Genomic DNA, 18,039 nt, shown 5'->3' with positions numbered 1-18,039 from the left:
CGACGCGCTGTACTCTCTAGGCCCGAAGGCAGTGATAAATGTGCAAGGGTTGCTAGGTCGTCGCCCAGAAGCGACGCGTCACACCGGCGCCCGGGTGTGGTGTCAAATAGGCAAGGGTTCCCTCACTTTGTTGGACGGGTGGGGGTAAAGAAGTTAGTCCAAGACCGTAAAATTAGGTTAGCCACTTGGAACATAGGGTCTTTAACTGGTAAGTTGGTAGAGTTAGTAGATGTTATGTGTAGGAGAAAGATTGATATTTTATGTCTTCAAGAGACCAAATGGGTAGGTGAGAAAGCTAAAGTGATAGAACCTTGGGGATATAAGATTTGGTATACAGGAATAAATAGGAATAGGAATAGAGTAGGGATTGTTATGAGTCGTCAGTTTATAGATAATGTAGTTGAGGTCCGTAGGAAGGGTGATAGAATTTTACTTATTAAATTAGTATTAGGTACGGATATTATTAATATTATTAGTGTTTATGCACCTCAAGTAGGTTTAGATGATTCCATTAAGCATCAATTTTGGGAAGATTTAGATGGAGTAGTACAAGAGACATCTTATGGAGAAAAGCTTTTCATCGGCGGTGACCTTAATGGACATGTAGGCATTAGTAGGGATGGATTTGAGAATATCCATGGAGGCTATGGTATAGGAGAAAGAAATGAAAGTGGAGAAAGGATTTTAGATTTTTGTTTGTCCTATGATATGATCTTAGCAAACATTTGGTTTAGGAAGAGGGAGTCTCACCTAGTAACATTTAAAAGTGGGGTTAATACGAGTCAGATAGATTTTTTCCTACTTAGAAAGAGAGATAGGGGTTGTTGCATCGATTGTAAGGTTATACCAGGAGAAAGTGTAGCTACACAACATAGAGTCTTAATTTTAGATCTTAGAATTAGACAATGCCGCAAAAGGGATAGACATAGGATAGATCCTAGAATTAAGTGGTGGGCACTGAAAGGAGCTAAACAAGGAATGTTTGTAGAGCAGGTAGTTAAGGAAGTTGATTGGTGTCTCGAGGAGGATTCAGAATCAATGTGGAATAAGATAGCGGGTGGTATGAGAAAAGTAGCTAAGGAGGTATTGGGTGAGTCTAAAGGCGGTGCACCACTAGGTAAGGATACATCATGGTGGAACGAGGATGTCAAATTAGCTATTAAGGTTAAAAGAGAGTGTTATAGAAATCTAAGTAAGAGTCGTGATAATGAGAATTTGGAGAAGTATATGATAGCAAAGAAGGAAGCTAAAAAAGTTGTTCGAAACGCGAGGGCTAAGGTATATAAGGAGGTTTATGACAAGTTGGATACCAAAGAAGGCGAGAAGGATATTTATAGGCTTGCAAAGATGAGAGATAGGAAATCGAAGGATTTGGGTATGGTTAGATGTATCAAAGATGAAACACAAAGGGTTTTAGTCAAAGATGAGGAGATTAAGGAGAGATGAAAAGATTATTTTGATAAGCTATTTAATGATAGTCATGCTCTAGATCTTGGAGACTTCTCCATTCCTTTTCATGAGATAAATCGTGACTTCATGCGCAAGATTCAAAAGAAAGAAATTGCAGAGGCTTTGAAGAAAATGAAATCAAGAAGGGCAGTTGGCCCAGATGGTATACCTATCGAGGCTTGGAAATGCTTGGGAGAGAAAGGTTTAGAATGGTTGACAAATCTTTTTAACTTGATTTGGCGAACAAATAAGATGCCTAATGAGTGGAGGAAGAGTACTTTGGTGCCTTTATATAAGAATAAGGGTGATATACAAGATTGCACAAACTATCGTGGTATAAAACTCATGAGTCATACTATGAAACTTTGGGAGAGGGTGATTGAGTCTAGGTTGAGGAAGGTTGTCATGATATCGGAGAATCAATTTGGTTTTATGCCTGGAAGATCAACTATGGAAGCTATACATCTTCTTAGACAACTTATTGAAAGATATAGAGAGAGGAACAAAGATTTGCATATGGTTTTTATTGATTTAGAGAAGGCATACGATAGAGTACCTAGGGACGTTCTCTGGTGGACAATGATGAAGAAAGGTGTTTCTCTCAAGTACATTAGTATAATTAAAGATATGTATGAAGGAGTAGTAACCAATGTCCGCACTTGTGGAGGGGTGACAACCAATTTTCCGATAACGGTTGGGTTACATCAAGGATCTGCTTTAAGCCCTTTCCTATTTGCGATAGTGATGGATGAGCTTACGAGATCAATTCAAGAAAATGTACCGTGGTGTATGTTGTTTGCTGATGATATTGTTTTGATTGATGAGTCTAGAGCTGGGGTTAATGCTAAGTTAGAATTATGGAGACAGACATTGGAAGCTAGAGGTTTTAAGTTGAGTAAGAGTAAGACTGAATATATGGAATGTCGGTTTAGTAAGCAACGAAGTAGTGATGGGAGTGTAGTGAAGCTTGGTGAGCAAGATATACCGGTGAATGATTATTTCAAATATTTGGGATCCATCATTCAAAAGTATGGAGAAATTGATGGAGATGTAAATCATAGGATAAAGGTTGGGTGGATGAAATGGAAAAGTGCTACTGGAGTGTTGTGCGATCGTAGAATGCCATTGCGGTTGAAGGGAAAGTTTTATAGGACGACTATTAGACCCGCTTTACTATATGGTACGGAATGTTGGGCTGCCAAGAGACATCATATTCAAAAAATGAGTGTAGCTGAGATGCGGATGCTTAGATGGATGTGTGGAAATACAATAAAAGATAAGATTCAGAACGAAGAGATACGTAAGAAGGTAGGTGTTGCACCCATTGAAAATAAGATGCGAGAGAATCGTTTACGGTGGTTTGGACATATTCGGCGAAGGCCTAATGATGCTCCAGTTAGAAGGTTGGAGAAATGAGAAAATATATTAGTTAAAAGAGGTCGGGGTAGGCCTAGGAAGACTTTGATGGAGATGATAGGAAAGGATATGAATGCTTTGAACCTCACCGAGGACATGGCGTTGGATAGAAATGATTGGAGGAAAAGGATTCACGTGGAAGACCCAAAATGAATTTCTTTTTTGGTTCATATCGCTGACCCCAATTGTTTTGGGATGAAGGCGTAGTTGTTGTTGTTGTTTGTACAAGTACCCTCGTAAGTTTTCTTTCTCTCTGACGGTACTGTTGATCTGCCGATCAGATGTATATCTATATTAGGGGTATTACTGTCACTCTCCATGTGTCCAATTACATTAATTCAATACCCAAAAGATCTGACTTCAATTAAATTCATTCGTCACCAAGTGCGTAGTGATCTATTTAAGTGTGGTTACTTGGGAAGGCAAAAGATGCTTTATTGCGCACGTGGTCCAGTTGCGTTTATTGCGCACGTGGTATCTCAACGCCCTCTTCTTCTTCTTACCTCAACCACTCCTCTGCATGACTCACTGCTCATATGATTATTAATAAGCAATTACTCTGCATTCTATCCTTCCACGATGAGTACCTTAAATCAATGTTGTCAGTATCGGTATAGGCCTTGAATCGTTTGGCTAAGTGAATCCGGCCTATACCGATTCTCAAGTGAATCGTTTTGAATAGACTAAAAACAATGAAAAACTATTTTGTCAATCAGAACGTTACATGTGTTAAAATCATTAAAATAATATAAAAAAATAATTTTAAGTATTTTTTTTTTTTGCATTTATTAAAAAAATAACCGATTCAGGTTAGTTAGTATCCAGGTTAATATCATATCGATTTTCTGCTGATACTGATTCAGGCAGATACTGACAACATTGCCTTAATTTTTTAACAAACCACAAACCTCGACACAATAATTTATGTCACAACTGAGGATTTAAAAACTACAAGTCCGACCAGCAGGCTGCTTCCATCTCAATTAGAGATGTTATGTAAACCACAATATAAAATGAAGCAAACTACAAGAAGAAAATAAAACAAGAGAAAACACGAGATTTACGTGGTTCAACACTTAGGACTACGTTTACGAGGGAAGAGGAGCAAAAAAATCAACTAGCAAAGGTAAGAAAATAAAGAGTTTTCAAAACCCTAATCCTCAGTACACCCGAAACTTTTCTACCCAACTCGAAAAAGAATGAAGCTATATATATATATAACATAGGGCACAAAACCCTATTCAGTATAAAAATAATTACAAAACTAGACAGCCTACCCTCATAGAAAATCCACACTGTATGGTCAAAAAATATTTTTGAATCGAGTCATGGATCGAAGTGGGTCCAAAATTCAAAACACCCACAACAAATGTCAACGGGTTGGATTCGGATGTAAAAAAGTAAAATCGAATCAGATCCGACCTAACCGATTTTGGATTCAGATTTCGAGTTAGCTAAATGGGAAAAGTTAAAGCTGAATTTGGATCCAACTAGCATAAAAACCAGATATTTACACTTAATCGGGTTCAGGTTTTAGTAAGATTCGGGTTGGGTTTGATTGCAAAATTCAATACTGAACCCAAATCCAATTTATAATCAGATTAAGATTTGGATACTGAATCCGATAACTGGGATTCAGATTGGGTTAGATGTCGGGTTACATCCGACCCGTTGATATCCTTAATGCCAATCTAGTGAATGCTCTTCTCTAAAATTACCACCACCATTATTGTAAAATGATGACGAGTTTGTTGTTTTGTTTTTTTTCTTTTGGGTGTGTTGAGTACTCTTCAGTACGTAAAACATGCCAATTCTCTCTTTAGAATGAAATGCCCCATAGACCAGCTAAGAAGCTACCTCATGCATATATGATGTAATCTACAAAAAAGACACGCAAAACATTATTTTTGTTAGAGATCGGTTGTGGGTCAGTTAGGGATGTCAATGGATTGGATTTTCTCCAATACACGATGGAATTCGATTCCATTTAGTTGCATTTGGTAAGCCAAAAGTATATTTGATTATATTCAGATGCAGATATGGTTTTGATTTTTTGCAATTGAATCTGAAAAATATCTGAATTTAATGGATATCTGAATTCATTTACATGTAAAATTAAAGCAGATCTGGTATGAGTTTTTCACCATTTGAATCCGAGAATCTGAATCTTAATTTGAATCCGTTTTGCCAGCATCTCTGATTAATCGAATATGATATTGGCCACATCCAATCCAAATTTGAACAGTTTACATCCTCCCTAGTGGTAGCACAAAATTAGCAGATCATGGAGTCATAATATTTCTCTGGCAGGGCCCATACCTGTGGAATTTTGATGATGTTGACCAGAGCTATAGTTGGTAAAAGAAAAGTCTGCACCTTTGGAAGCAAAATAAACAGCCCAACATCCAAATTAAAGATCCAACTCTAGGATTCGATTTAGCATCTGGGATCCCACTAGGGTGGTTGTGAAGGTGCTAAGATGAAGGCGCTGGATCTAGTTCCACTGGTGTAGGGTGTGTCCGTACCAACGGGGCTCTGGTTGATTGTTAGGACCTGTCAGTGCACGTCACCTTGTGGTGGAACGTTGCAGGTTCAAAACCCAATGATACGTAGGGTCAGCCTAACCTAGCCTTCCTATCTAAAAAAAACTTTCGAAGGTGGGCAAGGAGGTCGTGGGCCCCTCCCAAGAAGTGTGACATTAAGCCATTGTTCTAATGTTAACAGTAAGAGGTCAGGGAATATTTTTTCCCTCCCAACATTTGTTTGGACCGTACTCAGATGCTATGTTTCAAATGTCCGTTGTTTGATGATGATGTGTGGACAACTTGAACAGTCATGGATAATGGGTCAAATTACTTCATTTTGGATTGTATGACCCGATCCGTCCACCATTTTACATGTTTTAACAAGTTTATTATGGTTTTTTGCCAAGATATGGATGCAATTATGAAATTATATCTAAATTCATGAATTTTTGCCTTGAATATAGATTTGAAATTGCAGTTTTGCCCCGAATATAGATTTAAATGAAGTTTTGATCTCAACTTATAACCAAACCAACCTATCTAAATCCACCACGTGCTGGACAGACCTTGGATGATGTGTTCTAAACCCAAAACAGGTTTCCATCCGACCCATTTTTGGCCCTACCTTATTTCACGGAGTCCTAGGATCAGCTAAAATTAAATTAGGAACCGGTTAGTTTAAAATTTGACATTTAGATGTATTTGGGTTCAACTTTTACTTGGATTTTGACTCAATCAGATGCAAAACTTTATAGAGAGTTTGGATTAGATTAATAATAGCTGAATTCCATAGTTACTAAGAAGCAAAATGGATACGAGAGCGATGCATGAAGTAGAAGTGGGAAAGTGAGTGTTAAAAAGTAGTATGAAGTGTAAAATAAGATTTGTTTTAGAAGCGATTATGGAAGGGTATGAGAAGTAAAAAATAAAACGTGAAGGAAAAGAAGGGAAAAGGATGAAGAGAATATATATATATATATATATATATATATATATATATATATATATATATATATATATATATATATAAAAACTCAAAAACAAAGGAGAAACACGGAGAAAATAAATATGAAAGGAGTGGAAAACAACAATTTGAAAAGTAAGTTAAACACTCCCCCAAGTTGAGATGAAAGGAGCGGTTAAGTGACATGGCTAAGTGTCATAGCTAATCACATAACAGCCTTGCATTAGGCCCACAGTTACAAGTGGAGGTTAACCCCCCCTCTCTCTAGGAAGAGCTTCTTGTGACTATGCTGAATTCTACTAAATGGGTTTAGATATTGGATTCAGTTGGATATCTGACCTGAATCTCAACCGTTCTGAAATTTGACACTTTGAACTCCCCGAGTTTCCTTGGTCTGCTATAGGGGTGGCAAAATCTAACACGACCCGCCAACCCGCTTCTTAGGCAGGTTTAGGTTTGGCTTAAACAAGTTCATGTCATAAACGGGTCAACCCGCCTAACCCGTTTATTAAATGGGTCGGGTTCGTGTTAGGGGTATGCCAATCCGCCAACTCGGCTGACCCATTTAATAAACAGGTTAGGCAGGCGGGTCAACCCGTCAACCCACAACCCATTTATATATACATTTCAAGGAAGATAACCCAGATGCAGTTTCCGAAAAGAAGTTTTTTCGGCAATTTGCTATGCGGCGACATTATTTTTGGTCTTGTCTATTTAATGGATAAGTTCTTGGCTCTCAACTTTTAATGACATAATACCTTATGATATTTTGTGCATTGAATGGGTTTTCACATTTTCTTTCTTTTTCTCTGCATTAAGGGTACTTATGTAATTTAGTGAGTCTTGAAGGTTCAGATTTCTGAGTTTGGTGCCTAGGATCAACATCTTTTGACTGAAAGAACATTTGACAGGGGATGGATGATGAATAGTTTGAGATTTAAATTTTGTTGGTGACAGTAATACCGTTGTTTGATGCATGGAAGACATAGGCTTTTTAGATTGGAAAGTTGGAGGCAAAAGACTGAAACATGAGGTTGTTCTTGTCATTGAGGTTGAGTGCAATGTCATCATTGCCTGAATCTTTAATTCTTTCTTGTCCTTCAGTCTCTGACATAAATAATAAACTCAGGCAACTCTAAGCATTTATGATCTTTTGCATCATCAACCTATCTTGGTCACTATTTATTTTATTTTTTTATCTGAATGCTACTAACTTTTGCAGTAACGAAAATGACCTACAATGTTTCATCATTACCAAAGCATTTTATCATGCACCATTTCTTGAAAAAAGATAGAACAGAATACAGATGGAGGTGTAATCGGGTCGGGTCGACCTGACCCGTTTATTAAACAGGTTAACCGTGTCGTGTCGGGTTACCCGTTTAATAAATGGGTCGTGTTCGTGTTTGCCATATCCGACCCGTTTAATAAACGGGTCATGTTGGTGTTGAGGTATGCTGACCCACCAACCCGACCCGATTGCCACCCCTAGTCTGCTAGATCAAGAATTGAGGGCTATTTTGGTCATATTATCCACTAAAATGGGTTGGATTCGTTGTCCGTGTGTGGATAAGGCTTGGAAGGGAATGGAGAGAGGCGCCTGCTTTGTGCCGCTTATAGTTTGGCTTTCATGTTCATGTGCATAGTCAAGGCATCGCTTCATCCATGACTTCCATGACCTTCTCTTTCCATTCCTGGTGAGCTCTCTCTCTCTCTCTAAATGGATAGATAGATTGAGCTTCACAAATACTGACTTCGGTAACACCGACAATGGGTCGTTTGTTTATAATGTTATAGGCATGCTCCATCTTTAGATATGGAATCGTTGGACATGGAAAGTGAGGAATCCTCTCTTCGATTTCTTATCTATTGATGGAATTGCAGGACGTGAAGTTGGTTTATCTCCGCTGATGACATTATTTTTGCAACATTCTCTTGTGGATTCTTTTCGTCCAAGCATGAGAATAGAGAACCGCGGTTTTGGTTTACACCCAAATTGAGACTTCTTTTGCTTTTGGATTGGGAAATCTTTGGAATTCAATTGAATGCGTGTTCTGTTTTATTTGATTGCGAAATGAGTTTTTGTTTATTTTTGTTGTTTCTTGACTTGACTCTGTTAGTCAAACGTCTTGGGGAGTTTTCCACCTATTTGAGTTGGTTGATAGTGGTGAACCATGAAATTGTTTGTTGAGATTTTACTCGTAGTAACAGATCGAATGCTCGGTGATTAGGATGCTTAACAGTTGCAAATCTGAGTTAAGTCTTTCTTTCTGGTGCTTCAGCTCTCTGAAATCGTCATTTTTGGGTGAAAGAAGTGATGTCAGTATTCGGATTCCTCCTATCACCAGGATAGGGTTTTTGAGGAAGAATGTAGAGTGTAAGGAATCGAGAATTGGGAAACAGCCCATTGAAGTTCCGTCCATTGTGACTATCTCTTTGGAAGGACAGGATTTGAAGATAAAGGGTCCACTGGGTGAGCTCTCTAGGACTTATCCACGGGAAGTGAGGGTCGAAAGACTGGACTCTGGAGTACTGAAGGTCTCAAAGGCCCTGGAGACCAGAAGAGCCAATCAAATGCATGGGTTATTCAGGTAATTTCTTTCTTAATTATAGTCAATTTACATTTTATGTTGGCTAAGTAGTGGTTTTTCTTTTTTTCTCTTCCTTCGTATGTGGAGCTTTTCTTTTCTTTTTTCTCATGTTTTACATTCTGTATACCTTCCTTTTATTGAGTTTGCTGAGTTCTTGTGCAAAGACTTTTTATCGGTATAATATGTGACAATAAGTAGGGTGAATTTATTGGAATGCTGGTGAAACCAACTACTCGGGGTCGGTTAGCATTCACACCTAAACAATTAAACTAATATGCAGAAGCGAATTTGATTTCAAAACAAATTGTAATTTTGAAAATGTATTCAGATTTTGAAAATATATGCAAATCAGATTAGGTATGGCAGTTTGCTCAAAAAATATATATATATATATATATATATATATATATATATATATATATATATATATATATATATATATATATATATATATATATATATATATATATATAAACAATGACTGATATACACCCTGCAGCAAACACTCCGTATATTCTTTCACCAACTTCCAACAAACTCCAATAACACAATCAAGGTGCACTTGGATAATATTTATCAACTTTTAATGAACACACAATGATCAAACACTTTCAGCAAACCAAACAACACAACAATTAATAGAGGCAATTCAGCTGGGATTTCACAAGATTGAAATAGTGGTCAGCAGACCCACTATTGACGTTGCTTGGTGGGACGTCAAACACAACCAGCAACTAGATGGGGTTCAGCTGGCATATGCGCGCAGCAATCCAAGAGTAGGACGTCAGCTGGGTCACTACTCGGCTGGGCATCCTGTAGGTCTGAACCGGTTGGGTTCGGTAGATGGCGAATGCAGCAAAACAAGAAAGGCCCACGCGTATGGCCGCTCCCTGCTGGGGTCTTGCTTAGACCCAACAGAATGTATCTGTGGCTCTGTGCACACAACTCATTAAACGGACAAGAGCAAAATGCAGCTCAGCTGAGTGTGCTGTGAACGACACCACAGTTCAAGGAAAGCGCTACCAGCGTTTTTCCTTTTGGCGTATTGATTTCAGAAAGATGCCAAAGCGATGCAACAACAATGTAGCTCAACAATATTTATCAAGATAAAATTTCTATCGAGTCTTGGACAGTGAACCACAATTAGGAAATGTAAACGGACAACTAGCAAACGATTGAACTATTTTTCAGACCTCAATTTTAGCAACGCACATTCAGCATGCTCAAGTTCGATTCCAAGGCAACACTTCAGCAGAGAGTTTTGTTGTTCACGTCCAACATGAACGGTTTATCAAATCTGATGGTTCATTCACATCCGACAAATCCAATATCGTTCCTACGGTATTCGATTCAGCAGAAACACGTTGCCAACATTTTTAGCATGTCCAGATTTACGAATGTAACACATCCAACCACATTCACTAGTTGATAACAGGAAATATGGTGACAGAAAAAATATTTACGAACATCACATTCAAGAGAACACTCGTAAACAAAAGAAAATCTGTTAGCAATGCAACAGAGTTATGAACATATTAAAAACCTGATTCAACACAGGGCAAAAATAGGAACAAGATTAATCATTCAAACCTCAAATAAATTATTCACAGCAACAAACAACTCCTTGGTTCGTTCGACAATCACCACCATTCAGCAGGGACTCTCGAACAGCAGTCCGAAAAGGGAACAAACGGACGACAGCTACGCTGGACCTCGTCCTCGAAGCTTGAAGGGTTCAGCATTAGCAAGCTGACTTTTGTACGACAATGGTCGAAGGGATTGGGGGTCACACCCAACATGTCACTTCAGCTGCAGCTCCTCGAACTCAAGTCTCAAGCTTGTTTTCGCAAGCTTTACAAGCCCTCAAGTTCACGAGTTCACATTGTGGTCTGGTTCAATGTCCAGCCACAAGGTTCATGCACAAGCAACTTCACAAGCTCTACAAGCTTTCACACCCAAATAGAACTCACAAGTTCCAGCCACATCCTCAAATCACGTTTTTTTCACTCACAAGGTTCGGATTCCAACCTCACATGGACCAGATGTCCTCCCCTTAGGGTCTTCCATTGTTTTCATTTCAGATTTTTTTTCCAAATGCCAAGAGTGCTCCCAACGTTTTTCTGGTTTGCTTTTTATATGGGAATGAGAAGTATCATGGCCTCTTATTGGCCATGTGGGAGGCCACCTCCTTGGTGGCCAATGAGAATCCCCTTTTTGAATTATTTTGTCCTATTCTTCTCTTGGCTATGAGGAACCAAGACCAAGAGAAGGATGGGCCAAGGTGGGCGGCAAGTCCTCCCTCTCTAGCCCAATGGGTTTTGATGAGAGGTGGCTAGCCATGGTTGGCCACTTAAGTGGCAACCTCCCTTAAGGCACATTCAAATAGAGTCATTCTTCATATTGGGGCTCATGCTTTCAAATGGATCTACATTTAGATCTTAAAAATAAAAACTGCCCATGGACCCACAATACCCTCTAGTGCCACAAACGGATCTTAATGGGCACTATAACTATCCGGATCTATAGAATTTGACTCTTATCAAAATAAAAATAAAAATTATAACTTAAAATTCAAATACAACATAATTTGGAAAGTTGGAAACTAAATAACAAAAATATTGTTTTGATGTGAGTGATCAAAATTCTCGGAAAACTCAAAATATGAAATGATGGTTTTGCCCCTAGACCCCATTTGGACCCAAATTGGGTGTTTTTGGCTTGGGGGGTCGCTTGCATGGCAATCCAGATCAGGTCCCGCTCCTCGCGTACATTCGGATTGGTCCAGATGCACTGCATCAAATGTTGTGGCTTCGGTTCCTGTGCTTGGCACAATCAAAAGATGGGAAACATCCATCATTCTATTTCTTACGAGAAAAACCAACAAATTTATGGAATTCTTTGATGTATTTCTCCATGAAGAAGTGCACATAAATATAAGGATAATTGGATGAGGGCTCTGTTTCCGCAACAACGAGCATACTGTTGAGCTCTATTTGTGTGCATTCTCTTTCCAAACCACATGGCAGGCTTCTATGACATGTGACAAGTCTGATTTCATCCGTAGTTCATGGTAGTTCACGGCCTCTATTAAGCCTCTTTCTTCTCTTTTTCTTTTCCAGTCTTATGATCATATGATGGTGTTGTCTAATAATGGATGATTAAGGAAGTCTCTGCCTAGAAAGCTTTCTGGAATCAGTTTTATGTTCATGGTGTATAATCCAGTCATTTTCTTATTTGTAGATTTTGGAACATAAGGTGGATCTCCACAAGATTAATCCTATTTTGAGTGCCTCGTGCTCTCCACTTCATTTACCTCATGGAACTGATTTTTGTAGCAAGACAATACCATCACTAAATTTAAACTTCTCTGAGTCTCTTGATTGATTGTATTCATTAAAGTTTTTTAAATGTATACACATCCTAGACCAGTCAAGATATTTTTTTGCAGACAATAGAAAGTATTGCACATGGTTTCCAGATTGAAATACTTGTTCACATGTGCTGCTGTGCACCTCCAATTTTTAGCCACTATCACTATAATATTTCTGATAAGAGTTATGGTAATATGCTGCTTCAATTGTTGATTGAGTTATAGTTAGATAGAGTAGGCAAGACTAGGATTGAGCCAGCATTTATGCATTCCATGCATGTGCAACATACAAAAACAAATGCATATCATTTGGAAAATTTTCAATTTTGAACTCTAGGTTGCACCTTGACTTATATAGGCCTCGGATTGTTTTAGCAATCAATGTTGCAACAAGATGCATATGGTCAGTGGGGAACCACAAGAATGTGACATTCCTCATGAAAATACAAGAACAGAAAAAAGGAAGCAAGAGGATTGCTGCAAATATCTAGATAAAGAAACCAACATAAAAAGCTCTTGAAGTTTTGTTTCACAAGCGCACACATTCAGAAAGTATGACCACTGCACAACTCTCTACCCACAGTTGCAGACACAGCGCACGCAAGAAAAAAAGGCACCAAACTGGTGATTCTGCTAATAGCTGTTGTCATTTGAGCCTGACAAATATCCTTTCATACCCACAGTTAGAAATGTGCCACTACCAATAACCTTTTCTCACTTTTTTTTAGTTCTAGGCTATTATTTGAGGCAACTATGCAAGAATTTGGAGTTGTGCACAAAACAAAAAGACACATCCTCTAGGGGTGCCTCCAAAACGAGATCAAAGAAAAATGTTACAATTTTATGGTTGAGAATTATGCCAGCAAATATTTTCATCTGTCAAAAGTGATAGAGCTTTCATGTTTTCTGTTCCTCCTTTTTCTTAGGATTATGGAAATGAAATAGGCAGAATCCTTCTCAGACTCTTTAGAATTTAGGCCATGTTATGGAAAAGCTTATATGTTTTGTCAATACAACTTTATGGCTTTTGAACTACTACTTGCACATGGAATCAGCTGCATGGATGAAGGTAAGGGAGATGATAAATGAAGACACTGGATGTGTTGTGGAATGACAATGTAAGTCATGTTATTCAATGTGTTTTTCAAAATCAATTGGTCATGCTACTATGAGTTGGCTCAGGTGTTGACATGACTGAGAGCTGTGTTTACTGGCTTTTTATTATGAAGTGTTTTCCTGACGTTTTGTGGGTGGAATCAGATCAGTTTACTCATAGAAGTTACTGCACAAGGCTTTTGGATGGGATTCGTCTGTTACCTTTCATTATATTTCAAATTAAGCTGGTGGGAGATTAATTAACCCACATTGATCTGGAACATTGATGCATAGGATTCCTAATGAAGTTCTCTAGTGAAAGAGTGAAGACTTGCTGACGTTTTTTGTGCCACACGTCAAATATTTTATAGATGGGCTGTAGTATATAGAAATGCAATCTTCTTTATAACTTTTGACGTATGTAGGTAATTATTCATACCTATTCCTTATCAGGTATTTAGTTGGGTCCGCTATTTTTCATTTTTTAGCTATTGCAGCTTGGCAGAGCTTCAAAAGAACGTGGTGGCACAACATGCTGTGTGGTTCGTGGTCTCTATCCTTGTCTCTCATGGCATATATCTGACCATGTATCACTGATTTCATGCAGCATGACTCCCTTCTGACTTTTACCTATTTATCCATCCGAAAGAATCTAGTAGGAAAACATAGAACATGTTAGAAAATGCATGCTAATGGCTGGTTTAGCCTTTGGACTCTCTCTCTCTCTCTCTCACACACACACACACACACACACAAATTATATAAGCCTGGTCTCTATCTACTATTACATATAAAAGATCTATTTCCTATCTCTAGTTTCATTGGACTAAGTTTTCTTCTAAGCCAGTTATATTTCTAGAAAAACAGTTAGTGGAACAGAACTTTCTGGATATCATGGTTTGTGTTATTCATTGTTTGTGCTGTTGCAGAACCCTTACAGATAACATGATTATTGGTGTATCAAAGGGTTTTGAGAAGCGTCTCCAGTTGATTGGCGTGGGTTATCGCGCAATGTTGGAAGGCAAAACTTTGGTACTGAATCTTGGCTTTTCACATCCAGTAAAAATGGCAATACCTGATGGCATCCAAGTTAAAGTGGAGGACAATACAAGGATCTTAGTTACTGGGTATGACAAATGTGCAGTAGGTGATTTCTGTGCTTCAGTTCGGAAGTGGAGACCTCCCGAGCCATACAAGGGAAAGGGTGTCAAGTATGCAGATGAGATTGTTAGAAGAAAAGAAGGCAAAGCTGGGAAGAAGAAGTAGAATCTATTTGTTTTCTTCTTCCTTCCTTTTTGATATTTTCCCCCTGTTCAGACCCTTCTGTCGTCAAGGAACAGCCTGGGCTGCAGAATGATGAAGTTTTTACTTTTTTTCGTGTTTGTAAGAGCACTATGGTGCAAACAAGTAGACTACATCTCTTGAAGTAGTGCGTCTTTGAATTTAGAGATTAAAGCCCGCTTGATAAAATTTTGAAAGCAATCATCTTTAACATATCAAAACTAACATGACCTAGCTTAGCATGTATAGGCTAGAATTATCATTTTTGTTTGTCTTGTTCATATAAGCATCACTTGACAAAAGAACATAAAAAGATTTTACCTTCTTGCCTTAAAATATAACATTTACATCAAAGGATTCAACATTCTCTAAGACTTTCACAACATTTGGGCCAAAGAGAATGTACCTTCCTGATTCCAAAATTTGATAAACTAAGACCAAATTTTTTGTCATTCCAATAACATGATAGACATTATTGAGAAGCACACCTTTTTTTTCACTGGTTTGGACTTTAACCATACATTCATTCTCCACCTAATGCATTGTATTGTCTATCATAATGCTGTTATCATTTCCTTCATGATTGTGGAGTTCTGAGAAGTTAGATTTGTCTTCACTTAAATGATGAGAGCAACTGAATACATCATCCAATCATTCTTATAGTTAATTGAAACAAAAACATGCTCATTAGGACTTATTAATTATGATACAAAGTACACATCTCAATCCTTTGTTTCATTGTCACTTGTGCTTACAATACTTTCTTTCAATTTAACTTTACAATCACGCTTTATATGACCAATTTCACCACAACATAAGCATTTTACTTTTGGTGACCCATGATTATAATTTTTATTATTTTTCTTCTCCTCCTTATTTTGAGATGACTTTTTTTCTCTTTTTGGTGGCCATTTTTCTTATTCTTAGAGAACAATGCATCTTCCTTATTGTCATTTATAGATGCTTCCACCATTTGTTTTACCAAAGCCTCTTGATTTACTAAAAAAAAATTCAATTCAATAAGCAATAAAAATTTAGTACACCCTTGTAGAGAGGTAACAAATGACAAATATTCACTCTAGAGGTCATGAGAAATTTGCCTATGCACTCGAGTCTCACTAATAGTCTCATTAGGATCAAGACTATTAATTTCATGTCCCATGTTCTTTACCTTAGAAAAGGAAGAAGAAACATTCATGTTACCTTTCTTTAAGTTTGCCAATTCATTTTTTAAGAATGCGAACCTTGAGAAATCATCCACAAGAACAAGCATGTACTTGCACCCTGAATAACTAGGAACTTGACATGGTCCTGACACATCAAAATGAATCAACTCCAATGGTCTATCATTTATAGTAGAAAACTCTTCTTCCCATTTTAACATCTTTTAGATAGACCATTAACATCATAATTCATCCATGTAATAAGCCCGCTTAATAAAATTTTGAAAGCAATCATCTTTTAACATATCAAAACTAACATGACCTAGCTTAGCATGTATAGGCTAGAATTATCATTTTTGTTTGTCTTGTTCATATAAGCATCACTTGACAAAAGAACATAAAAAGATTTTACCTTCTTGCCTTAAAATATAACATTTACATCAAAGGATTCAACATTCTCTAAGACTTTCACAACATTTGGGCCAAAGAGAATGTACCTTCCTGATTCCAAAATTTGATAAACTAAGACCAAATTTTTTGTCATTCCAATAACATGATAGACATTATTGAGAAGCACACCTTTTTTTTCACTGGTTTGGACTTTAACCATACATTCATTCTCCACCTAATGCATTGTATTGTCTATCATAATGCTGTTATCATTTCCTTCATGATTGTGGAGTTCTGAGAAGTTAGATTTGTCTTCACTTAAATGATGAGAGCAACTGAATACATCATCCAATCATTCTTATAGTTAATTGAAACAAAAACATGCTCATTAGGACTTATTAATTATGATACAAAGTACACATCTCAATCCTTTGTTTCATTGTCACTTGTGCTTACAATACTTTCTTTCAATTTAACTTTACAATCACGCTTTATATGACCAATTTCACCACAACATAAGCATTTTACTTTTGGTGACCCATGATTATAATTTTTATTATTTTTCTTCTCCTCCTTATTTTGAGATGACTTTTTTTCTCTTTTTGGTGGCCATTTTTCTTATTCTTAGAGAACAATGCATCTTCCTTATTGTCATTTATAGATGCGTCCACCATTTGTTTTACCAAAGCCTCTTGATTTACTAAAAAAAATTTCAATTCAATAAGCAATAAAAATTTAGTACACCCTTGTAGAGAGGTAACAAATGACAAATATTCACTCTAGAGGTCATGAGGAATTTGCCTATGCACTCGAGTCTCACTAATAGTCTCATTAGGATCAAGACTATTAATTTCATGTCCCATGTTCTTTACCTTAGAAAAGGAAGAAGAAACATTCATGTTACCTTTCTTTAAGTTTGCCAATTCATTTTTTAAGAATTGGAGGCGGGATTCATTTATTTTTTTGAAAAAAGACTTTCAAGAGTATCTCATACCTCTTTCAGACTTTTAAGGTTTTGAATATAATTTATGAGCTTTGAAATAGAAGCTCTCAAGGCTAATAAGGCTTTTTAACATTGAATCCTCCATTCATCCTTGCTTCGGTGTTTTCCTTATTGTCTTTTGGTATGGTAGTTTTGACTTTACTGATGACCTCTCACGCATCTATCGCTTAATGGTACGCCTTCATATGCCCCCAATATTGATAACTGGAGTTGGTCCCTTGAAATTGTTGTCACTCGACTTCTAAAGAGTCTTCTCAGGGTTGGCCAAATAAGAGCACTACCTAGCATGTCCACACGCATAGAAAATTACTGGCTACAATACATAGCAATGCACTATCTAGCAGATCTTGTTTCGACTTCTTTTATCAATATATATATAGAGTAATTCGCTCCTTCTGCACGTTTTCTTGTTATGCCCCGTCAGGACCCTTCAAAAATCATCATTTTTGATATTTTTTCTCATATCTAACACCATAGATGTGATCTAGAGGTTTTGTTTAGTGGGAATTGGCTTTTGGATCACCGGAATCTGACCTGTATACACATTTTTTCAGTGATTTAAAATCATGCATCAATTTTCCTGCTCATAAAAATACAATTTTTTGTTGAAAAAATATGATCCGAGTCGATTCTCACTAAATCAAGCATGCTAAACGGTTGTGATCTATCATAAAACACTTCTAACTATGGAGCCTAATATGTTCACTTCTCATATATATATATATATATATATATATATATATATATATATATCGGCCATGAGGGCTTTGGGCAATTTTTCAAGAGGCTTGT

General features: G+C 37.3%; 1 protein-coding gene across 1 annotated transcript; it reads left to right on the top strand.

Annotated features, from left to right (window-relative positions):
* Positions 1 to 7,927: 7,927 nt before the first annotated feature.
* On the top strand, positions 7,928 to 14,865 carry LOC149830763 (large ribosomal subunit protein uL6c-like). The gene is made up of 3 exons (XM_090013479.1): positions 7,928 to 8,051; positions 8,637 to 8,945; positions 14,340 to 14,865. The coding sequence occupies exons 1-3, from the start codon at positions 8,020 to 8,022 to the stop codon at positions 14,674 to 14,676; spliced, it is 678 nt and encodes a 225-aa protein (XP_089869605.1). The 5' UTR covers positions 7,928 to 8,019; the 3' UTR covers positions 14,677 to 14,865.
* The last annotated feature ends 3,174 nt before the right edge of the window (positions 14,866 to 18,039 follow it).

This window comes from Nuphar pumila, chromosome 7 (genome assembly GCF_984573655.1).
Source record: "Nuphar pumila chromosome 7, dmNupPumi1.hap1.1, whole genome shotgun sequence".
Lineage (NCBI taxonomy): Eukaryota > Viridiplantae > Streptophyta > Magnoliopsida > Nymphaeales > Nymphaeaceae > Nuphar > Nuphar pumila.
Note: the sequence above shows the minus strand (reverse complement) of the source record. Positions and strands in the feature narration are given on the sequence as shown.